Genomic DNA, 25,523 nt, shown 5'->3' with positions numbered 1-25,523 from the left:
TCTCCCCCACCTTTCTCTCTCTGAAGTACTCCAATAGTCAGATCATTTGATTGAATTGCCTGCTAGACTGCAGAAGGAGCAATTCATGATACTTAGTTTTGACACCGCGGTTAGGTTTCAGAGGGTTTGAAGGGGAGAAGAAGAAAAAAAAAGAAATCTCAGGGATGTCCAGTAATCCCTCAATAGTAGGGAAATTTCAGTTCGTCGCATTTTGAAGTAAACCCCTGCAAGAAGATATTAGTACTTGTCATAATAGAAAGTTACTCTGATTTTCTTTTGAGATAACAAGTTTTGAACAGTTCTGACCGCAGATGTGTGGAAATTAAAACAGATACATGGAGGTTGCAGTCCCCTTCATAAGTCCAGGTAGTGAATGGATGAACAGAACAGGATATTAAGAAGCAGATTTTATATGTTCGTCTACATTTGGATCTATGCTACTTTTGACAATCGCAATGTCGGTACAGATGTATGATCCATTTACACTCCTGCCTTGATTTATAGAACGCCTGCCATTCAGATTTTCCTCTGTATTGAAGCGGGGAGAGTTTCCAGACAGCAGATTAATCTCCATTCATTTTCACGTGGCGATAATGGGAATTATCTTTCTGCCCTATCAATACTGTAATAGATTTCACGGAGGACTTTGCTTTCAGACTACACAAGAGGATTGTTCTCCTCCTCAAAGGCGCAAATCCCCGTTTTGCTTCCTCGTCCTTCTTTTGTAAAAGAGAAAAGGGGGAAAATCATAGGAAACCGTGACACCTATGACTAAACCTATACTCTGGGTGCAGTGTGAGGGGGACAGATGAGGAAAGAGGGGGAAAGAGCTGGAAACAGAGGTTTCTGGGCAGACCAGTCTTCTGCTACTAAACTTAGTGGGACTTCCTTCCAAGTAAATGTGCATAGAAGGGATGGAAGTGATCTTCTGTTTCAGCAAAGGCTTCAAGTGACATAGCACTGGTGTTGGTGGAACACTTTTTATTGTGTTACTGTTTACTCGAGAGTAAACAGTTGGAGAAAAGCTTTAAAACAGAAGTTCGAGTTACAGGCGACTTACTTTAAGAGTCAGGATTTTGGAAACAGGGCATTTGGAAGTCAGTGGCTGTGAAAAATGATCTGGACTTATGCCCAGTGCCTCCTAGGCGGCAGTGAGTTTTTTGTTGGGGAATCTGAGCTGTTAGGCTCAAAATAATCCTCAGTTGGGGTGATTCCACCATCAATATAGCAGAGTACCAGAAGCAAACTTCATAACCAGCAAAAACTTAAGTTTGGTGAGCCAGGATAAGCTTGCATTCCTCAGGATGGTTTAGGATTGCAGAGTCAGAACTTTAGGTTCAAAAATATTTATTAAAGTAAAAGGAATACATTATTGATAGAAAGGGTCTTGGAGATAACTAACTTACTAAATCTCATCTTCTAAGAAAGAGAAAAATAAATAAATAAATAAACGGTCCATGCAGCTACATTTTGCTTAGAGAGAGGCAAAATGTGTCCTTACTGGAAGGAAGAAAAGGCAGAACTCAATGGCGAATAGCCACATGGCCAGCTAGGGGGGATAATACTAAAAAAAAAAATTCTGCCTCACAGAATTCCATTGCTATATCATTGGGGGGGGGGGGGGGAGAGAGAAAGTGGCTAGCAGGAGGAGGAAAGACAAAGCCCTTTCTGGGAAAGCATGCATAGGAATGTGGGAGGGGGGGGAGCAATTCCTCATCCTAATCCTATTTCTAGCCTAGATACTCATTGAGGTCTGGAGACTTGATGACATAAGAAACTTGTACAGTTCAGGGATGAGGCCCAACAAAGGGAGCATAAGCGCCTCCAGCGAGGAAGGAAGGGCAGGAGGACGCCCGAAGACAGAGGAGAGGAAGTGGGGAAGTCTTTGGGGTGGCTGTTCTGCCCAGGTTCAGTTGCGTAACTCTTGGCGACAGAGCTACCTTCTCACCCTCCATGTCCCACCCGTAAATTTCCAGCCAGTGTAACGCAGCGATAAAGGGTCCCGCTAAGAGGGGACCTAGTTGCTGGTAGGGAAGCCCACCCATGACTTCGGACTGAAACTGGCCGTGTGGAAAGTCAATTGGGCGGGTGACGGGGTGGGGGAGGGGGACATTGGAGACGAATGCGTTGTCCGCAAGAGGACTTTGATCTTGGGGGACCGAGTATGTCTTCCAAGGGGCCACAGACGGAAACCAATGCCATTGGCTTCCACCCCGAAGCCAAGTCTTTCCAGCTACTTCGGCTCAAAGTGTGTGTGAGAGATCTTGAGACCACGTAGCCCCCTAGGCCCTTTCCGTTGGCCAGAAGACCAGTGCTGGGCACGCCGTGGTCCCTCTTTGCTTGGCCTGGCTTTCTCGCCTTTAGAATGAGGATGAATTCTAAGTAGGCGATTGTGAGGAACCGGGGTTTGGCGCTTGGGTTGCGTAAGAGCCCCGAGGCAAGGCTGGTTGTCTCCTTGGCAGCCTCAAGACCCGGAGAAGGGTCTGTCTGGCTTCCTGACGCTTCCTTTTGGCTGCGCGTCAGGAGCCGTGCAGCAGTGCAGTAGGAAGGAAGGAAGGAAGGAAGAAAGGGGGGGCCCAACGGAAAGGGGGGGATGAATGAGAGACCAAAAAGGCTCCCGCCTCGCTTTCTCTCTCTCACCAGCTCGGATGCTTTATTGATTTCTCCCCTCACCCTTTTTCTCTTCTGTCTCTTCTCTCTCCCGGCTTCCCTTTCCTTGCTAGGTTCGGCCGGCTGGCGTGCGTCTGTTTGGATTTCTCCAGGATTCTCCCTCCACTGACACCTCCTCCTCCTCCTCCTCCTCCTTCTCTTCCTCCTCCTCCTCCTCTATCGCTTCCTCCTCCTCCTCCTCCCTCTCGACTACCATGGATGTCCCACCATTCCTTGCAGTCGAAGGTTGCTCCTTGGCGCAGTGAAGGAAGATCATGCCGGGATTGCTAATGGCTTTGGGAAGCAGGAGCGCGGCGGCCGTGGCGGCAGTGGCGGATCTCCCTTCGGCCTGACCATGCCGTGATCGCCTGGCCGGCCCCCAGCACTCCCAAGCGCTTCGCCTCACCTCGGAGCCCGGGGGGTCACCATAGACACCCTCCCCGATTAATAACAATAATACTCGAACAATAACAACACACCACCCCCCGACCTAGTCCCGCCTGCCCGCCAAGCCCTGTCGTTGGGAGAAAAGGGGAGCCCGCCCGCCTGCCCGCCCGCGAGGAGAAAACACAAACCCAAACACACACCAATCCGGCGCGCTGGTGTGCAGAGGGAACACCATGAAGATTATTTCCCCGATTCTAAGCCATCCAGTCTTCAGAGGCACCCTTCGGCTCCTGTTTTGCTTACTGTGGATTGGATATTCCCAAGGAACCACGCATGTGTTGAGATTCGGTAAGCGTAGCTCGGCTTCCCCCTTTTCCCTCTTTCTCCCACCCCTCTTTTTTCTTCTCGCTCTCTGTCTGTTGGCTGCGTTCAATGTGTGTCCCTAGGATTTTGCCAAGGAAGGAGGGGGAACCTGGGGAGGGGGAGGAGGAGGAGTGGGGGGAGGAAAAGGGGAGATGGTGGAGAGACTTCCGGGCGAAGGACGGGGGATTTTGTCTCCTCCCGGTTTCTGCCTCGGTTCCTCCATCCCCTGCAAGGAAAGAAAGGCAGTGCGAGGGCCGATCAAAACAAACCTCAGAGCGGCGCACGGATCTCAATCTCTCTTTTTCCCCCGCCCCTCCTTGGTTTCGCGTGGCCTCTTTGGGAGTTATTGACTTCATGGAGGGAAGGGGGAGGTTGGCCCGGGAGGGGAGAGCCCCTAGGCTCGGGAAGTTGTGGATCTTTTGTGTGGGGTAGGCGACCCAGGGCTAGTAAGGAGGAACTCAACGCGGGGCAGGGTTCTGGGAAGGAAGGAAGGAAGATCCTTCTCTCGTTGGTTTACTAGTACTTCCGTGACCTCTGGATGCCGTCGGAGAGGGAGACTGGACTAGAACTCCCTCCCTCCCGCGGCCAGTAGAAGCTTAAATAGTCCGTGAGCTGGTCGTGTTGGCCTCAGTGTTCAAAAGGCACGATCCAGGAGATGTGTTTTCCCGAACATCCCATAAAAGTCAGTGGGATAACTTCCCTTGGAGAATGGTTAAGTGCGGAAAAGGTTTGTGGATCGCAAGCTGTAGTCTCAAAGGCTTGCGCTGCTGATGGTTCCCCGAGATCTGGAGCATCTCTCCCCAGGAAGGGATTCAGGAAAGTCTTGGAGGCGGCGGGGCAGAGTTTCATAGGACACTTATGGAACTTTCTTACTCACACACACACACACACACCATAGCCAGAAAAAAAATTCGGGGGCGGGGGTTTGAAACCTTTTTTTAGCGAATCATGAAGAGTAGTTCCATAGCATAAAATAATTTGGAAATCAGGCTCCATCGATAAACTTCAGTGGACACTCAAGACAGATACATTTCAGTGGACACTCATGGGGCTTTGGTTAATCAGTTAAAATTCATGAGTAAACTTTTTTGGGGTGTTGAACCCGTAAACCCCCCCCCCCCCCCCCGCCTCATGGCTACAGCCCTGTTATATGAAAGCTTCGTATAGATATATTGGATATATCTATAGGATATCTATATCTAATACATATAGATAGCTAGATAGACACACACAGAGAGGGAACTTCATATATATCTATAGAAATATAGGAATACATACACACACGATATATATATATATATATATATATATATATATATATATATGGATGGTTATATGATATAAGAAGTATATACATATATTGGAGAGCTTCCCCATATGAGATACAAGAAGCTATATATATATTAGAGAGCTTCCCCATATATATATGTGTGTGTGTAAGAAAGTTCCCCAATATATATGGGGAAGTTTAGTTTCATAAGACACTTATGGAACTTTCCAAACACACATACACACATACGAAAGCTTCCTATAGATATATTGGGAAGTTCTCTAATATATATAGATAGCTAGATAGACACACACACATCCCGATATTCCTATATAAATGATATAAGAAGCATATGCTGGAATCTAAAATCAGGACAGTAAATGAAAAATCAGACTATGAAAACAGGGGAATTCTAGACAGGAAACAATCAGGGCCAGCTATCACCTCCCAACAAAGGATTCCCCCAGCCAGGAATCAGCCAGGCCTTGAAACTGAAAGGATATTCAATGCTAATAAAGGTGGCCAATTGCAACATCCACACCTTCCAACAGACAAGATTTCTTTCTCCCACCCTGGACATCATTCCACAGGTATATAAACCCCATTTGCCTAGTTTCCAAGAGGCCACACTACCTCTGAGGATACCTGCCATAGATGCAGGCGAAAGGTCAGGAAAGAATGCTTCTGGAACATGGCCATACAGCCCGGAAAACTCACAGCAACCCAACATATTGGAGAGGTTCCTCATATGAGATATAGGAAGGTATATATAGTAGAGAGCTTTCCCATATATGTGTGTGTGTGTGTGTGTGTGTGTGTGTGTGTAGGAAAGTTCCCCAATATATATGGGATAGTTTTCTTTCTATATCGCTAGTTTCCCTTCTCTCCGCTGACCCGTCATGACCTCTTGGGAAGACACGGTCCTGAAGGCGAAGGCTGTCAGTGCCAAGAAGCAGCAGCAGCTGGCGAGAGGGCGTCCAAGGTCAGGGCTAGTTTGTCTCGCCGAAAGCCAACTTAGCCGAGGAAAGTTCCTCCACCGAGAGGCGGGCGTTTTGGGGCGGGAAGATCCGCGGAAGGCAGTGCTGGTCACCAGTTCCTTCCCAGGTGAAGCCCTCCTGGGGCTCGGGTTTGAGTTTCCAGGCCGTTCACATAACATGTTGGGCGTCGTTTGTGTCTGAGGCGGAGTTATCCCCGACGAGAGGCAGCGATCTTTCCACCCCTCTTCTCTTGCCTCGCAACATTTCCACCCGAGGGTCAGGCTAGCAGCTGGGGTTGCTGGATGCGGGAGAAGGGTTTGAAAGAGGAGCTGTCTTCTGAACGCCAAGGAGGCATGACCCGACGTGTGGGGGATCTGGAGAGGGGTTGGTGGGGTGTCTGGAGGATTCCTGGTCGCTGTCTCTCCTCTCTCTCCCCCTCCCTCCCCAACAGCCACCGTCTGCGACTCTTCGCGCACGTTGCTCGTAGCAACCGTCTCCAAGAATGAATGAAAGCTCAGCATTGAACATTGTGGAAGCACTGGTGTCGGGGAAGGGGGAAAGTGGTTGCCGGGCCTTTGACCTGGATCCTGTCCAAAGCAGCCGCGGGGGTGGGAGATGGATGCCGCCTGCGTGACAGGCGACAGGTGATGGAGAGCCCGCGGTCCGCAAGGCTGGGGAAGTCGAGCGGGGCCCACCCACGCCTGTCCTGTTCCAGAGGCTCTTCCGGAGGTTCTCCTGCGGAGAATCTGGCGGGAGAGTACACGAAAGGGAAGCCATGCCTTCTCCTTTCTTTCTAAAGCAGGCATGGGCAAACTTTGGCCCTCCAGGTGTTTTGGACTCTAACTCCCACAATCCCTAACAGCCTACCGGCTGGGATTGTGGGAGTTGGAGTCCAAAACACCTGGAGGGCCAAAGTTTGCCCATGCCTGTTCTAAAGCCACTCAAACTTGACTCCCTGCGTCTCCACTTGTCCAAATCGACAGGCCGGTTGGTTAAAGCCGTGTAATCCTGTTGAGCTTAATGGGGCTTTTAAAACCACCTTAAATCCCATTGCTTCATTGTAATGGGATTGTAGACCTGGTTCAACTCTTGTCAAGAAACTGCATCCCAGAGATGTGTGTGCGCGAACTTTGGTGGCTGTTTAGTTGCTACTGAAGACAGCCTGTCTGGAGGAATCTCGGATGTTGGCAGTTTCCCTTCCCCGGGCTCAGTGCTTGTCTTTCATCGAAGGGAAGAAGAACTGGTTGAGATGCCAGTCTCTTGTTCTAGGTCAGTGGTTCTCAACCTGTGGATCCCCAGATGTTTTGGCCTTCAACTCCCAGAAATCCTAACTGCTGGTAAACTGGCTGGGATTTCTGGGAGTTGTAGGCCAAAACACCTGGGGACTCAAAAGTTGAGAACCACTGTTCTAGGTCATTACCTAGAACTGCCAGGAAATGGAAAGCTGCCTGTAATGACAATTGCATATGTGCTTGTGTGTGCACTGCTAGAGAAGAATGCTTGTGGGGAGAGAAACAATTACTTGGGTACAATAAAGGAGTGATAGAATCTTAGAGTTGGAATAGACCTCATGGGCCATCTAGTCCAACCCCCTGCCAAGAAGCAGAAAAATCTCATTCAAACACCCTCGACAGATGGCCATCCAGCCTCTGTTTCAAAGCCTCTAAAGAAGGAACCTCCACCACACCCCAAGACAAAGAGTTCCACTGCTCTCTCTCACAGTGAGGAAGTTCTTTCTAATGCTCAGGTGGACTCTCCTTTCCTATAGTTTGAAGCCATTGTTCCACGCATGTTCCCTCTTCCCTATAACTTCCCCTCACACATTTATACATGGCCCTCATCATGTCTCTTCTCAGCCTTCTCTTCTGCAGGCTAAACATGCCCAGTTCTTTCAGTCACTCCTCATAGGGCTTGTTCTTCAGACACTTGATAATTTTAGTCGCCCTCCTCTGAATACATACCAGCTTGTCAACATCTCCCTTAAATTGTGGTTGAGCATAGAATAGAAAAACCATAAAATTGGAAGAGACGACAAGGGCCATCCAACCCCATTCTGCCATGAAGGAAAACACAATCAGCAGTGGGAAGGGAATATCTCATTGAAGCAGCAGAAGTGTCCGTCCCTTGGAAGAAAGGAAATAGATCCCAGGAGATTCAAACCTCTCTCTTCTTTTTGGAGGAATCTTGGCCAGAAACAGCCCATCAATGTTCCCTCTCCTCTTTCCTTTGAGATCCACCATGGCTGACCTTTCCTTTTAATCACACAAGGCATAACCAGGAAGTCCTCTCTTCCCTTTCTTCCCCAGCCTCTCTCCACCACAAAGGTCTGCTCATAGCCACTCAGCCAAGAGCAGCAGAACTGTCGAATAAGCACACAGGGCCACCAACCTCTCCACCCAATGAGGTGGATTACATTCTGCAGAAGGCTGGTGTTACTGAATAGCTACTAACTCTTGCTTGAGGAAAACCTTTCTTTTTTCTTTTTGGTCATCAGGGTACAATCTTGGCAACTATTATCATGCTCTTGCAATCTTGTCGTGGTTTATACAATAGGAGTGGGCTGGTGATGGAAGAAAATAGGCATTTGACCAAGCAAAGCTAAGGTTTCATTGCTATAGGTTTCAGTAGGAATGCCTCATAGGTTTCTTTAGTGTGAAAAATAAATAAAATAAATTGGTGAAAAATCACAGTCCCATGTTTACAACATGCCACCCAACTGTGAATAAGTGTAACCCAAAGATCTTTGATTTATTGTTTTTATAAAACCATAGTTTATATATATATCTCCCCACAACAATTAATGTAGCATGAGTCATCACTGGACAAATCACAGTGAGGTGTTTGCATTGGCATTATGTACAATACTGTTTCAGTACCAAGGCCAGTTCCCAGAAAGATTGGCATTTTGACTCCCTCTTTTTTCAGCCTGACAACACTATAGAAAGTTTCCCCCCCTCCATGGCCTATCATTCCTTAGCTTCTTATGTAAATTTGCAGTTCTCTATGTATGTTATTACTTTATGCATTAATGCTTTTTATACCCCCGAGTCTCATTTCTTCTAGTCCTAATACTTGGTATATTGGAAGCAATTTCCTTTCAAAACAGCAGGGCAGCAAACCTACACATGCATTTACTTTCTTCCAGCCAAATATGTGTAGGCTCTGCCTGCTAGTTTGATTAGAAGGATCTATGATTTTTAATGTACTTTTTATAATAGTGTTTTATTCACTCCTACATTACTCAAGTCACCTAATCAAGCCAATATTAAAGGATGCAAACATTCTTGGATCCTCAATACATTCTTTAAAGCTAGGGCTGTCACCTGATTACAGGAATGTTAGTCAGTTATATGGGTTTTATTCAATTAAACCATTTGCATACATTGGTACAAGAGTAAAACCAATAGCTCTGATTCTTTGTTTCCAGATATTGTACTTGTGTTGTGATAATTGACATTGTAGATGAAATGTGCTATCTTTTAGTTTTGCCACTTAAAGCCTTTAAAAAATACATACTTACATTATTATTTTAAAAAATATCTTCTGCTCAAATAATTAATATTGTCCTACTTTAAAGTAAATTTCACTGTTTTAACTAGTATTTATTTCTTCATCAAAGTGATTAGAACAGAAGGATTAAAAAGTAGTCCACTGTATATGAAACCAAGCAATAGGACCAATACAGGTTTTATTCTGTCTAAAATGGGATAGTCAACAATGAATATATAATAGCTGGCAATGACAGACATAGCTGCTACCTTTATAGTACTATCCAGTGAATGTGTGCTCAGACGTAAGTGCTACAATATTCAGTGGCACTTAGCTGTATATAACAATGCAGTCTAGACAGTAAAAATGTCTGAGCCATTTCCAGTAATTTATCACACACACACACACAAATACACTGGGCACACTTTAAAACTGTATTTTAAGATATTCTAAACAATATAGTATTTATAGTAAGCACTATAGTTTATCCACACTGCATGACACAATGGCTACAATGTATACTTTATACATTTACTCTTTATTGTACTTATATGCTATCTCCATAACTTGTACCTGCTGATCAAGGTAAATCAATATTTAAACCATAATACAAATACAGTATAAACAAAAATACAATACAAAATAAAACAACAGGATATAAAAATCAGTCAGTCCCATAACTTTCTTGGACCACCGATAAATGTTAAAATGACAATTTCTACCATCTTACAAATCTTTTAATTCCCCTTGGAGGCTAGCATGGGCCATGGGTAAAATTTGCCCCTCTGCATGTTTTGGATGGCAATTCCCTTTATCTCTTACTATTTGACTTTACCATCTGAGACTTCTCAAAAATTGAGTCCAAAACAAATGATTTGCCAAACTGAACCTTTCCTTTTAAACACATACATACACATGAAAGAAATGAAATCTCTGGATGAGATATTATTGTGAGATGATAACAGCACTGGGAAGCAATTAATGGATCTACTAATGGATCAATTATTAGTTCACACATGACATGTACAGAGCAGCCAATGGTGAGGCATTCTGGGAGTTCCAGTTCAAGCAACTCCAACTCCTTAATAACTTTGGTACTTGTAGTGCATTGGTGCCTTCATGCTTTTTAATGACTAAGGCTGCAATAGCAAGTTCTTTGTCAGTTGGGCATCCTGAGTTTAAAGGGGGGGGGAGTGGTGGAAATGGTGACATACAATTCTCCTGCAAGACATATTATAAAAATAGGCAGCTAGTATTGGGGAAATGACACCTGTCTTATTGCTGTATGCTTTCTTTTCTATATGCAACACATAGAGTGTGGTATATAAATCAGAGAAGTGTTTCAACTCGGGGACTACATAATCCTTAATTCCCCACTGTTTGTGATTTATGTATGCCCTTTCCTTTCCAAGAGCTTTGAGGCCCAGTTGAGACCTCAGGTGTTGTCTTTGGAGACTCAGTTAAATTTAATCTCACCCAAATGCTGACTGGATATATTGTATGCTTAAGGCTTGAATAGACAGCTTCTTAATACATATCCTGTTTTAAATCCTCAAAACACATTTCAAGGGGAGTAGCACAGAGATGGAGACTTCAACAGGTTGTGTATCCTTTATTGTTAACTTAATTCCATCACCATCTTCTGTTTTAAGCATTTAAAGCTCCTTAAAGGGCATCAAATCATAATGTTGGCAGCTACTTTTCAAGGCTAATGTTCTAGCAGGAGAGAGCAATGTGAAGGCCTTTTGTTCTCCCCTTATTCTTCTTTTCATTTAAAGCATTTAAATAAGCAATTTAGAGGGGATTAAATGATATCATATTGGAGTTGTGTGGCTACTTTTCAGGCTGTGCTGAAGAAAAAAAATAGGAGGAGAACATTGTATCATAGATGGTTTTCCCAAGGTCTTTAGATGACTGTTTCTATCACGAGGGTATTGTGCTGAGCTCAGATGGATCAGGCCTCTTGAGTCAAAATTCTGTCTGATTACTCCTTCTGGAAAATGACTATACAATCACAGTGCTCTTGAGTAAGGAAATAATGAAGGGGGAAAGAAAGGAAATCAGGATTATTATTACTTTTTTGCTTATGACTTTTTGTTGCTTTTGTGGCCTTTTCATAGTATAGCTGCATATCTGCAGGGAATGTGTTTTGGCACCTGGAATTGGGAGTTCGATCTTCTTGCTCCTTGGGAGCATCCATATATCTGATTATTACATATTTATTTGTTTGAGACAGCATTCTTTCCAAGGTGGTTTACAACACAGCCAGAACCCCAGCTAGAATAGCCTCATTGAATCAATTGTTGATCTTTGAGTTTAGATGTATGTAAAACTGCATTGAGTCGATGTGTGAAGTCTAGCTGGAGCTATCTATAGGACTGAGGCTAAATTAAGGCATTCAGTTTTGTCCTAATATAAAGAATTCATCAACTTTATCTCAATTTTTTAAAAAGCAATTTGAAAAAAGTAACAAAAACACCATGACAGGATAGGAAACATAGACAGTTAAGCTCTTAAGAGTGGCCTCTGGAAGCCAGCAGGGCTAAGTGGGAGAAACATTGAAAAAGCAAAGAGTGCAGTGCAGTTGTGGCTGTGAGGAGGGGAAGCAGTCACATGTGAAATCTGCCTGTTGCTTTTATTTTCTGTCAGGGAAAAGCAATCAGACATCCAAATGGCTATGCAAGGCAGCCAGAATTCAATCTCACCTTTGATTCCTGACCTCAGTGATGGGAAGTAAAGCACAGCTAGAGATTTTATATGGAATGGTTTGATAATGTTCTCGCTAATGGAGATTTAATGATAGAGTATTGACATCTGGACAACTGTCTTTGCCAGGCCATTATTATAGTGGGGGGGGGGGGGGGAGAATGGGAGGAAGCAAGGGTGACATCCATGTTTTTCCCAGTCTCTTTCTTAGTTGGAATCATGTCTTTGACTTGAATGTGCCCACAGCAGGCAACTTGAGTCTTATTTCTTTCCAGATAAATACTCCCTTACCAGAGGAATAAGAAACCCCAACATTTCTCCCCTAGTCCTGCAGCTAGCCCTCTAAAGAAGGAAAATAAAGTCAAATTGAATCATGCATCAATACCTAGAAGATCACTGCTAACTTTTCTCCATTTTTCTGGAGGTGCTTATGCTTGAGGGTGTTTGCATGGCAGATACCAGCTTTGCAATTTAAAAAAAAAATCAGAGTGAAGTGAAAGCCCTGGTTAGTTGTGCAGCCACCCATACATATTTGTGGGAGTATTTTCTCCCACCTGTTTGTCTATCAGAACCCATGGAAAATTCCACTTGCTAAGAGAAAGAGGCCTTCCATGTGCAATAACAAGGCATTTAAAGCCAACATTCCAGCAGCAGCAGTTTTTTTAAAAAAAGAAAGGAGCAGAAATAAAAACCTTTGAAGGAAAGCTAAGGTTAAGAGTCTCTCGAAGGAGTGGTGGGGGTTTGCAGAGCATGGTTATTGACTGGTCCAGATTAAAGAGCAGAGAGGAAGATTTCAATTTGATAACGTCACAGCTCTTCCTGTTTTTCTTTGCCACTTGCGCCGACAATTCTGTAAGGTAATTAAATTGGCTGATTGAAGTCACAGTGGTCATGGGGCGATAAAGACCATTTGGATTTAATGGAATTTAAAAACAACAGTGCCTGGTGCAGAACTCTTACCGAACAAGAATTTTAATGATCCATTCAGGGGTGCTGACTAAATAGAAAGTCCTGGAACAAGTTTAATTGAAAGGGCAAACCCGATTAGGTGTGTGCAGTCTTTATAGTTCGAGATAGGGGAATTAAATTCATCCTTTTTTAAAAGCCCCATTAATGCATTATCAAGATTTAAGGCAGGTCAAATAAACTCAGTTCTGTAGGGTCATTTTTTTTGAGGATCCCCGTTCGACATTTAAAGCCAAGCATATGGGTAAAAGGATGTCCTATTGATTGCAAATATCACATAGATTTTTGTATGCATGTGGCTACTTCCAGCTTCTAGAAGTCATGGAGAGTTCAATTAAGAATATCAATATAAATGTGGGTGGTGATAAGTAATGTGTTTTCTGCTACTGGAGATAAGGAAATTCGGGATAGATTTATTTGTAGATCCAGGCTCCAAAGATTTCACATTTAACACCCTACTTTAGTTTCCTTCAAAAATTGTCTTCCTCGCAACTCAGCCTTGTTTCCTTTTTAAGTTTAATCTTTCTTCTGCTTAAGTATCTCACAATGAAAGAATTCTTGGATGCCCTGACAAAAATAAGAAAGTAAAATGGAAAGTCTGCTGTTTGCTTTGTCTTCAGTTCCAAGCCTGCATACAATCCCATTATAGATGTAGTGCCATCACGTATGCTGGGAGATTAGAGAAAATGCGATGCATAACATTATTCAGACACGCATCCATATCTGAGGAATAAAAAGGGCAGCCATTTTAAAGTGGGGTCATCATTCTGAGCCTTGGTAGATTTATGGTCTGTTTCAATCTTCATTATATCACTATCAACATACTGTAAATGTGGCAATGCATACACATGTGGAACTAAGTGATCTTGGAATAATGTATTTGCGTCTTAACTCTTACGATGTGAAAACTGATTGTTCCCCTTAATACAGCTATGCAATCTAATATTAGCTAAGCAGCATGAGATAATATTAGAAGAAATGCTTTAAGATGGTTGGTACTTGAAATGCTTTTAAATCTTCTACATAGGGAACGTCAGCAAATGCCTTTTATTGAGTTTTGCAGACTTTTGAATTGTATAGATAAAAATAATTTTTCAAGGTCAGGGTTTAAATACTGTACTGCTGAAATGTTTGCTTAATTGAGTCCGGTTTAATACCTAATCCTCAGACAGAGTTCTGCATAGCCTGAAAACCATATTCATTAAAAAAGATGCATGGTTAAAAATGGAGGTATTATTTAACTGTCCTGTGCTTCAAGCTCTGTGAAATCAGACTTTAGTGATATAAAGTTTACACAGTAGAGACAAGGACCAATTTACTAGTATTCTCATTATTCCGCTATACCTGGGTGGGGAAAGATTCTGTATAGTACTTCAGAAAAGATGAGAGTCCCTATGTATAATCTAAGAGACAAGTCACAAAAAGCAGAGAAGAGCAAAGGAGAAATATGAGAACATGTAGGCAAATATTTACATGCTTACAACAAACCCAGAATTTTTTGGAAGATGTGTGTATGAGGGAAATCAAAGCTGCTGAATATCCCTGCGAAAGAGATGTGGTTTGCCTCTGAGCCCTGTAAGTATTTTGGGCCATTTTTATGAAAGAAAAACATGTGTGCACATATCCCCTTAATGTACATTATAGTGTTGCATTTTTGGAGGGGTTTTTTTGGTGTTAGTTCAAAGGCAATGACAACAAACTGTGTATGTCTTTGTATATGCGGATACTTTTTTAGAGTAGTACTTAGAAAGTTTTTTTGATTATTTTTATTATGAAATTATACACACACAAACACACACATACACATAGAAACATACAATCTTTGATATTCCACCATCAAAATACAAGTATTTTCTCCCAGTCCCACCAACTCCCCATTTCCATCAATGAACCCCCACCCTTGACTTCTCTTTACGTAATATAAATGTATAGGAATACTATTGAATATTTATACCTCCGTATGATCAAGCATGTAATTATTTCCCTTGGTTTCACCAGCTATTCTGTGTGGATACTTGGTTATTTTAGTACAATTTTGATTACTCTTTTGTTGATGGGGAGGGGGTCAATGATGCACAATTAAAAATTAAAATAAAGTAAAATTTTAGGATTAGTTTTTAAAAACTTAATTTTTGAAATATTCCAAATGATACTGAAATAACTTACACATCTTAATTGTGCTTATCTAGAGGTAAGATGTCTGTTACTATACAAAATCTTAGCAAAAGAAACAGTGTAGAGTGGAGGGAGAAGCTACAAAGGAAACTGGTTATGTTGCCCAGGGATTCTGGGACTTGTAGCCCAACAGTTAACCTTTCTGAACTCTGTACCATACTATCACCTTCCACATAATTTCATTCAACATTTTGCATGCTCAGTCCATCAGAGAATTAGAATGAGAGCAAGAAAAGGACATCCATGTACTGTTTGCATATACATGGCCGTCAGTCATTGTTTGACCTTTTGCCCGTTGTATGCTTGACGTGCCTCAAAAGAATGGATAAACTTACTCAGCTGAAAATCATTCTATGTGATATGGTGTGAGATGATAGCAATGTTCCATCTGTGCTGTTGGATCTCAGATGACTGATTCACAGAAGCAAGTCATAGTTGGACTATCTGAGCCAATACTTTGTATGTTATTTGTCAAAGGTCTCCTCAAAGCTTATATTGTTGGTTTTCAGGGCTAAGGTGGGCATTTTGTATGAGGACACAATGAGTCATCCATCAAGCAGAAGGATGCTATAGTGCCATTTTCTTTCCTGTGAAGTTAGCAGTGAAAGTTCTGCAGTTCAGTATGGGATAACCACCCAATTGTTCTGGCAATGTGATAATGCATTCTGTCTCTCCTTGCCTCTCAGTGAGGGCGACAGAAGGGCTTCAGTCATCCCCAGTGATGTTTCTTCATAATCAACTCTCATTGTGGATACTATGTTGCTATGACTCATGATATAACCTCTGATGTGTTGGCTCACCCAGTGATAGGGAAAGAGGAAAGAATAGAAACCCAGGAATTGTTAATGTCTAAGAACATTTTCCGAAAATGGGTAAAAAATAAAATGTTACATTTCAAAGAAGTGTAGGAGAAATAAAGTTGACCTATGGAGTTGACCCTCTGTATCCTTAGATCCAACCATTCAAACCTTAAAATACATTTTTTAAATTTAAAAAGAAAATCTTTGTTTTACCATTTTATATAGCATTGTATGGAGTAGGAAAAAACTGTATAAAATGGACTGCATTTTAATACTCCATTCTATATAATAGGATGAATTCTGGTTTCCATGGGGAGCCTCAGAACCAAACCCAGGGAATATTATTTATTTATTTACTCTATTTATACCCTTCCTTTCTCTACCCTGAAAGGGACTCAAGGTGGCTCACAAAGAGGCAATTATTCAATACTAAGGGCCCGCTGCACTCTCCAAACCTATATAGTTACTTCAACTTGGGACTTTTCAGTCAGGATTCACTAGAACTCTAAGATTCCATGAAACATCACAAGAGGTTCCATGAGAGATGCAACTCAAGCAAAAATGATTGAGAATCTAGATATTCCTTTTATGCAGTGGCCCCTTGAGACATGAATAATATTTGAAGCATATATTTGAGGCAAAATGGCTGGATCATAAAGGAAAATGTTGGCAATGTTACTATAATATGTGTGTGAATTTTGTTTATTGAATTTTATGAATAGTACAGCACCTGTTCTCATTACTTGCTATAGGCTAACCACAGTTCTACAAATAACTGGCTAGTTCCCAGAGGCATGGTTCTGGTAAGTCTTTGGAGACTAATGGGATGTATGCTGCCCAGAGGCAATTGCCTAGAATGTTTGGCTGAAATGACCCCTTTGGCCCAAACATTTAAGAAGTGTCCATCTTTAGATTTATCCTGTTGAATAGCTAAGATTCTTCACAATGGAAGGAACCTTTTCGGGGCAGGAAGAATTCAGAGCTCCTGGATTCTGCTGCTTAAGGTAGCCAACTCCTTAAGGTAGTTTCATCTCCTGGAACTAATTCTTCACCCTGGGGGTGAGTAGATTGAGGTGGGCAGTGGTAACTATATTGCCTTGAGCCACTTTCGGGGTAGAGAAAGGCGAGGTATAAATGTTGTAAAGTCTACTTAGGTTTTACCCAAAGATCCATAGATATCCTATGAGTCTTCCATATTAGCAGAGATAATTTATGAACTGAAGATGGTTAAACTAAAGCTAACTGCCACAAGGCATTTAAATTAAAACAGATCCCTAAACATATGGAAACACTAAGGCCTTCTCTTGTGATAAATTAAAATATATTAATGTATGCAAGGAAAACCTTGGGATAGTGAGAGGGATGAGCGCTTGTGTGTGTAACTCCATGAGCATCACATTTCACATGAATTCTTTCTTTCTCTGCCAGGGATTTGACACCAGATTAAACATCCATAGAATTTTACTGTAAAACTTGCTAATGTTAACTTTCCCAAGCTCTGGGAAAGCTCCCAATTCTTTGAGAGGAACACAAAGTATGCCCCCAGTTGCACATGTCTTGCCTTCTCATTCACATAAATGTCTCCTCCCTCCCCATTGTATTAACTAAATAAAAACATTCCTTCCACGCCATGCATTCAAGAAGTAAAAACATGGTTCTCTGAGTATACAGAGATCCCTGGATTGGAATCCATTGATACAAACCACAAGCAAACAGAAATAATGCTTAGCAATTTAATTCTCCAATGGGATATTTATTTATTCATGAAAATTGATAAATTATACCTTCTGCCTTCCAGGCATCCAGGATGATGAATGATAAAAATATTTTTAAAAGCACATAAAATCGGGAAGTGTAGGAGGAAGAAACATGCTATAAAATAAAAGCAGCAATTAACATGAAAGATATGCAAACTTGGGTTATGACAATAACTCATAAGCAAACAGCTGCTTGCTTTATAGGCTATGTAACTGAAGACCAAACTAGAATTGATATTAAGGTTGTCCTGAAAAGGATCCCAGGGTTCATCCCCTCTCTCCCACTTAAAAAAAAAGTGGTAGGGATGAGAAGGCATGGGTTTACACCAGATTCACAGCAGAAAAGGGAGGCAAAATTTAACTTGACATCATTAAAACCAAGGGAAATCACTCCTTTTCATTGGTAGGAGTAATTGACATCTGACAAGGTTGCTACTAATGTTGCATTGGTTGCATCTAGTCTGGTCCTGAATTTTAAATATAATCTTTAAAACTAAAAATGGAAAGATAGCAATCTACAAGGGAGTGTTTCTATTTTTATGTTTAAAATGAATCTAACATTATATACTTTGTAATAGAATGTAAGCCATTGCTCTAAGTATATATTCTTTGATATATCAAGAATAAAGCAGAATGATGGATCTGAGCATTAAAGAATTGCTAGACTCATTTTCAAAACTAAAGCTCACCCCTTCTTTGATATGTGAAAATCCAGAGTATTGATTTTCTTGAAACTAAAGTGATTACCAATGAAATCATATTATGTCTGCCATTTCTAGCAGCTTTTGGTGTCTTTGACGCAGGATGAATTCTTAATTTGCTCTTATAAACATCCTGTTCATCTCAGCAGCTGAAAGTCAGTCATACATTTCACCTGGAGTCCTTCAGAAAGTCTAAAATCAAATGAAGTATTACATAAATAATTCATTTTTTTCACTGCACATTACAACACTTAACAAGGGCTGATATCAAGACTCAGCACCCTGGGAAACCTAATTTGCAGCATTATTACTTCTTTGATTTTGCATATCTGTTTTGCAGTATCTAGAAAAATTTCCAAAAGGTGATCCTCATCTGCAATGTGTATTGGGAATGTATTTTCTGTCCATCAATATTTGCACTTTGTTTCAAAATCCAGTATTATGATGCAATATTGCAATCAAGATCCCATCAGCTTGCCTTCTCAATTTGAAGCCCTTTAGATGTTGATGAACAACTGCTGCAGTCATCCCCCATCATTGGCCAGGATGAAGAGGAGAAACAAAAAAGGCCCAGTATCTGAAGGCCACAGTATCTCTAGTCTGATTTTGTCTGGAGCAGTGGTTCTCAACCTGTGGGTCCCCAGGTGTTTTGGCCTACAACTTTCAGAAATCCCAGCCACTTCACCAACTGTTTCTGGGAGTTGAAAGCCAAAACATCCTGGGACCCACAGGTTGAGAACCACTGGTCTGGAGGGTTATCCTGCCCAGTTCCAGTTTAAAGAAGGAGGAACAAAGGACTTGATGTTGACTATCAACAGCATGCATCTGTTAAGTAGATGGAGCAGTCAAATGGTCCTGACCTTCAGCATGGTCACGAAAAAAGATTGCATTTCCTTTTGAAGTTCTAGAAATTATTTCTAAATCTGCACATACATCCTATCTTCTTTTTTCCTGTTTTTTGGTATGCATTTCCTTTTTTTTGAGCAATGCATATGTGATCACTTCACATGTATGTCATCAACATATCTCCATTCATTCAAAGGTGGAATCTTTCTATGTTCCTTGTGAGAAAAAAGAGAGAGAAAAGTAGTGATTGTTAGTATTAAACCTCAAAGTGTTTAGTAGGAAAGATACTGATGTTCATGATTCAAGTATGCAAAGGGATCTTAAAGCACCTTATAGACTACCTGAGACAATGTAGTTGGTAGCATAACCTTTAATAGATTAAGGACTTTATTACATGAGGCAGGTAAACTGGCATTGTAGCTGGACCAAAGATGATGGTTACTATGACACCATGCCACATGTATCCTTCTGCTAGCCTGCCTCCTCCCTCTGATTCTCTCTCTCATCCCTAGATATAAATAGGTAAAGCCCAATCCAACAATTTACCCATCACTTATCTTGGTGCAATTGGACCCTCCTGCTTCTGCAGTAAAGTGACATCAGGGGCCGAATTCTCCTCCTTTCTCCCTCTCCTCCTATTCCTAAACTGTTTTATTTTATATTTTATAGTTACCTTATTTGTTTTTAAAAGCTGTAATTGTGCAACTTTGCTAAAAATAAAAAATACAGAACAATAGTAGTGTGGGAAGGTGGGATTACAAAGGCATGCAGAAGTACAATTGTAGGACCATAAATGGCCAAATAATCAGAATTGCATTGTTGAAAAAAGGCGTGATATCAAAAGTTCTCAATTTTCTATCCCTGTGACTACAGTGGAATAGCAGGTTAGTGTGATAAAGTCCTTAGTCTATTAAAGCATATGCTACTTTTGTTCTCTCTGTTAGTTTATAAGGTACTGCAAGATGTCCTTGTATATTGATATTTCAAACTAACATAGCTATGTCTTTGAACTCTATCATAATTTAGGGATTTCCATGCTTTCCCTCCCTCTAGGGTTTATGGGCAATTTTTATGAAAATGGCACACACCACAGGGGCGTCTTCAGGCCAGAAAACTGTAAAATTTCATAACACTAAGTGCAAGGCTAGGGAGTTATGATGACAGAAAAGTAGATTTGTTGTTGTTATGTGCTTTCAAGTTGACTTTGACTTATGGCAGCCCGAATACAGGGTTTTCTTGGCAAGATTTATTCAGAGGAGGTTTGCCGTTGCTTTTCTCTAAGACTGGGAGAATGTGATTTGCACAAGGTCACTCAATAGTTTCAGTTGCTGAGGAAGGACTTGAATCCTCCTCTTCCAGATATCCAGATTCAAACTAATGCATCATATTGGCTCTTCAGGATTTTAAGACAGTAAATTGTAATGGGCAGCACTGGGAAAGAAGAAATAACTGCCAAGTAACATTCCCTCCCACAAAGTGCAGTGACTGCAGAGCCCCTTGTAAAATGTGCCCTAACATTAGAAGGTGGGTGTTAAGCATTATTCAATCCTCTTTGAACCTTCCACCCCATCTGTTTTTTTTTTTGGGAGGGGGGGGGCAAAATTTGTGTATTCAAAACTTGAATGGAACTTTGGAGATTCTCAATTCAATATATTGTGGCAGTATAATTTTTTACATGTTGATTCAGATGTAAGCCCAATTTATTTCAAAAATGTAAATTAATAAATTAAACAGCAAATAGAAATAAATGTCAACAATAAAATAGATGTCATACCTGCACATATAAGCACTGCAATAGCAGCAAAATCTGATAACTAAAACCAGTTGATAGGGTAGAAAGCTAATAAAAATCTGATATCTTCAGACTCTAGAAACTTCTAACAGCAGACACTGCTCCCCCGGTTTTGCATTCAGCAATATTTTATATTTCTGCTTTAAGTAATTGCTGCTTTATGGTAAGTAGATATCATTGAAATTATGGGAATTTGTTCATAGGTAGAGTCAGTCCAACAATGAGGCGAATTAAGCGGTCGCTTCGGGCGCCAAACATACGGGGGCGCAGTCGAGACTGCTTTTTCTGTTGATTTGTTGTAAAACATGATGTTTTGATGCTTAATTTGTAAAATCATAACCTAATTTGATGTTTAATAGGCTTTTCCTTAATACCTCCTTATTATCCAACATTTTCGCTTATCCAATGCTTTTATTTTTCAGTTATTGTTTGGGGGGGGGGGCAAAATTCTGTTCGCCTACACTTGAAAAATACCTAGGGCCGGCTCTGTTCATAGGTCAGTGGTTCTCAACCTGTGGATCCCCAGATGTTTTGGCCTACAACTCCCAGAAATCCCAGCCAGTTTACCAGCTGTTAGGATTTCTCTGAGTCGAAGGCCAAAACACTTGGGAGCCCACAGGTTGAGAACTACTGTCATAGGGGATTTTTCTGTGCCTTCCTCTGAGTCTGAAAAAAAAAAGAGATTTGCCAAAAGTAATCCAAAGCAGGAATTTGAACTTTGGTCTCCCAATGTCATAGTCCAACATTCAAGCCACTATACCATGTTCGTGCTCTAAATTACAGTACTCAAACTGGGAATTCATTCTGAAATACAAGAAACCACAGGAGCATAAACTGGGAGAAATCACTCCGACAAAGGTAATAATAAACACAGTCACGCCAAAAGCAACATTCTTATACAGTCCTTTAAGTGAACATCTGTTGTTCTATGTTAAATAGCCAGCTACTTCAAACCTCTACCAGTTCTCTTCATTAACTCATTTCAGTTAATTGGCCTTTCCCCTCAGCTCTTTAGTTTGACATTTTAAAGTGTACTGCTTTCTGAATTCACCTGGAATTTTAGTTTTAGGTGTATGCACTGTCCTGAAAAATGGCTGAGCATAGTCAATACTTTCCAGCCACTTCTTAAGACCTTGATAGCTTTACTAAATCAAGCAATTGAATAATCTATCAAAAATAAAGTTCCAATGAATAAAAGCTTCTTCTTTAATGGATGGATTTTATCCAGTGGATTCTGAAGGAACTTAATTGACAATTAGGATGATGAATCATGTTAACAATGCAGTCCTTTACACATCTAGGCAGAAGAGGTCTTATTCCCCAATTAATATGTATACAATATCAGCCGAAGAATTATTTCTAATATGCATGTTATTTCTCCTTAGTTTTTTACTGGCTGAGGAGTAAAGCTTCTAACTGTGTGTAAATTGCATTATATGCCTTTGTGGACGTGATATATATATACATAATCTTCCAAAAAGAAAAGAACAGCAGGAAAGAATATATATGTATATGAAAAAATATCAAGATAACAGCAATTCTTTTCTTTGCAGTGAACTTACCTGCCCACTCATTTAGACTACAGACTGTGCCAAGGATTTAAAAAGAACTTTAAAAAACATTACAAAGACATTAGAGGATCTGTCTTCAACATCTTTAAGGCGAGGGGAAAATCACATTTAAAGATCAAACTAACATTAGCTAGCCCCATCAGGACATTATCTTGAGCACTGCCCAGTAGTGACCTTTTGTTATCTAGACATTCAAGTTTTACAGTTTAATGTGAATCTCTAGGCTGTGGTGACTTCATGTCAGACCTGTAATTTTAGTCAAAGGCTCCAGGGCTTGGGGTGGGGGCTAGAGGAGGAGGGGAAAAAAATCTTGAGTTTTCAAATGACTTCATTTTTATTCCATTCTGGTACCAGCATCATTCTTTTATTGTTTTCAGTGACAGGCAACCATAAAATAAAAATTAAAAGCTACTTCTCACATCTGTACCATGAGGAAAAAAATCTGTCAATTCACTAGGCTGTAAAAAGAGAAAAAGAAAAAAAGGTTACAGGTCAGGTTCAATACATCCTGTGAGTCGTTTTAATAAGATCCCTGCCTAGTGAGCATCCAAGTCATTTTTGGCAAAAGTTTAAAAAGAAGTTGATTTTTTTTCTTCCAAGAAAAATCAAAATGAATCAAAGACATCAGAATGGATACTGTAAAGCAGGATGAAGATTTGGTTCAGGGGAAAAATCAACTATCTCATTTATTTGGAGCGGTAAAAAAGTGTTATGTGCTTCCAAGCCACCTGTTGACTTCTGGTGATTTAACAAATTTAATAGAATTTCTTAGGCAAAGAAAATTCAGAAATCCATATATATCAGTGAAAGCTAGTGTGGTATAAAGCAGTTCTACTCAGTGGTGGTCATTAATGTGATGTTGGTCTTTGAGCCACCTCCTGTACTCTTGGATAATTTCCAAGAAAGAAGGAAACAGCTATAGTCAACTGACACAAATATGGTATTGGCACACTGGAAAAAAATTACTGCTTTCCACCACACATAGCTTGAGAGGAACTGGTATTGTGGTCACAGTGCTAGACATGAACTCCATGGCATCATCACAACACTAATTCTGAGGTTATTAGGGCAATCTTTTTCTCTCTCTCAGCCTGACTTCCATGATGTATCATGTATATAGCCTTACTCAGAGTGCATTACAGAATACATATATGGCAAACATTCAATGCCGTTATACAATTAACAACAAAGACAGACAGTATATAGACAGAGGCAAGGCTTCCCTCTCTTTCATTTTCAGCAACTGGAGGTTGTGCTCGACTCAGCCATGGGGAGGTGCTGTTTTTCCATCTTTCCATGTCGAGGAGCCTGTTGTCCATGGATGCCTTCCTGATCAAATTGACAGCATGTTTTTTTCAGGATGCCTTTTACCTCCGTGCTAAGGCGATACCTATTTATCTATTCATATGGCTATTCAACTGCCAGGTAAGCAGAAGCTAGGGCTGATGCCGGGAGCTCACCTCGACCCGCAGCTTGAACTATCAACCTTCTGGTTGGCAAGATTTTCTGTAGTTGGCGGTTTAATCCACTGTGCTAGTAAGTTAGTTACTATTTTTTTTTTCATGTCAGGAGCGACTTGAGAAACTACAAGTCACTTCTGTTGTGAGAGAATTGACCATCTGCAAGGACGTTGCCCAGGTGATGCCTGGATGTTTGATGTTTTACCATCCTTGTGGGAGGCTTCTCTCATGTCCCTGCATGGGGAGCTGGAGCTGACAGAGGGAGCTTACCGCTCTCCCCATTGGTCAGCAGTCCTGCTGGCATAAGGGTTTAACTCATTGCACTACCAGGGGCTCCAGTTAGTTACTAAGGAATAACTAGATGGATAAAATAAATACCAGGAGAAGTGGAGGGCCCTTTTCCATTCTGTCTGAAGACATGGCTGATGAGGAAACAATTTTGATGCAATAAGGATAGCACATGATGATCTAGATAGCTAAAGTCTACCACATCTATATTGTAAATTATATTGTGCATTTATATCCCAGCTTTCTACCAATAATTATAATGTATGGAATATGTTGTCATGAAGCTCCCTTTTGTTCCATCTCTGGGCGTGGTATGGAATGACTGCTAACGGAAGCCATCCATATAAATCAAGGATGGAGAAGCTGTAACTTCTCATTTGTTATGCTGGTGGAGACTGATGAGAACTGCAAGTCAACAACAGTTGGAGGGCACACAATCCTCCCTCCTGGAGTAAACAATGTTAAACACAGTGGAAAGCTTCGGTATAACATCCCACAGTTTTATCCATGGAAACCTGTTATTTATAAGGTTTGTTTGAAACCTTTGGCAATAATAGCATTTTTCTATAATCCTTACCTTCCGTTGCCCCTCCATACTGAATAGGAGGTTCACATCACATCTCACAAGGGCTTGAAGGAAAGTAATTAAATAGTGAATTGTGGTTAATTCTCAATCCAATAACTAAAGGTATATATAGACTGTTTGAAAAGTCACAGATATAATGCTTTCTTTCCAATTTTATAATCCATCTGAAGGAGCTGATATCAAAAGCTACTGATCACCCAGGAGCTGACAGAAAACATTGTGGGATACATAAAACATAAACTTGGAAGGAACAGGGGCAAAATCTTGGACCTTCTTGTATTTTAATCAGTCTGCTTGTGCCCAAAGGTACAACACAATTATATTAAAAAATTAACTGAAACAACAGGTAGCTTCACTCCTTTTATAGTGTAACTGTAAACTTATTTTTATAGTTGCAGGTGTTTTATGGCTTTGCTGTGTCTTCTCTCTCTCTTTTAACTCAAAGGCACTCATATGTTCTATAACTGGTATAGTAAGATTTAAAAGTAACACTTTCCTCATTATTACACATCAGATGTTTTGATTATTTTTAAATAGTGAGAATTACTTTAAACTTCATAACTGTAGTATAATTTACTACTTGGAGACATTGGTGAATGTAATAGTACTTAATTACTTTTACAAGTAAAATTTCAAATTCTGTAATCAAGACAAATCACAAGCACAAGCTGAAAAAAATTGGACCTTTCACTGGAAAAATAAGAAAATGCAAGCAAAATACAGTTATAAAATAAATTAGA

General features: G+C 40.9%; 1 protein-coding gene across 2 annotated transcripts in view; it reads left to right on the top strand.

The window, feature by feature from the left end:
* grik2 (glutamate ionotropic receptor kainate type subunit 2) overlaps nt 1–25,523 on the top strand; it is a 774,384-nt gene that overhangs the window by 5,878 nt on the left and 742,983 nt on the right. For both annotated transcript variants that reach the window (XM_003215508.4, XM_008119029.3), the window contains exon 2: nt 2,724–3,384. In XM_003215508.4, coding sequence (XP_003215556.1) covers nt 3,270–3,384 — 115 coding nt within the window. In that variant the 5' untranslated portion in view covers nt 2,724–3,269. The remainder of the gene's footprint in view (nt 1–2,723; nt 3,385–25,523) is intronic.

Source organism: Anolis carolinensis, chromosome 1, assembly GCF_035594765.1.
Source record: "Anolis carolinensis isolate JA03-04 chromosome 1, rAnoCar3.1.pri, whole genome shotgun sequence".
NCBI lineage: Eukaryota > Metazoa > Chordata > Lepidosauria > Squamata > Dactyloidae > Anolis > Anolis carolinensis.
The sequence above is the reverse complement of the archived record's forward strand: the minus strand, read 5'-3'. Positions and strand labels throughout refer to the sequence as shown.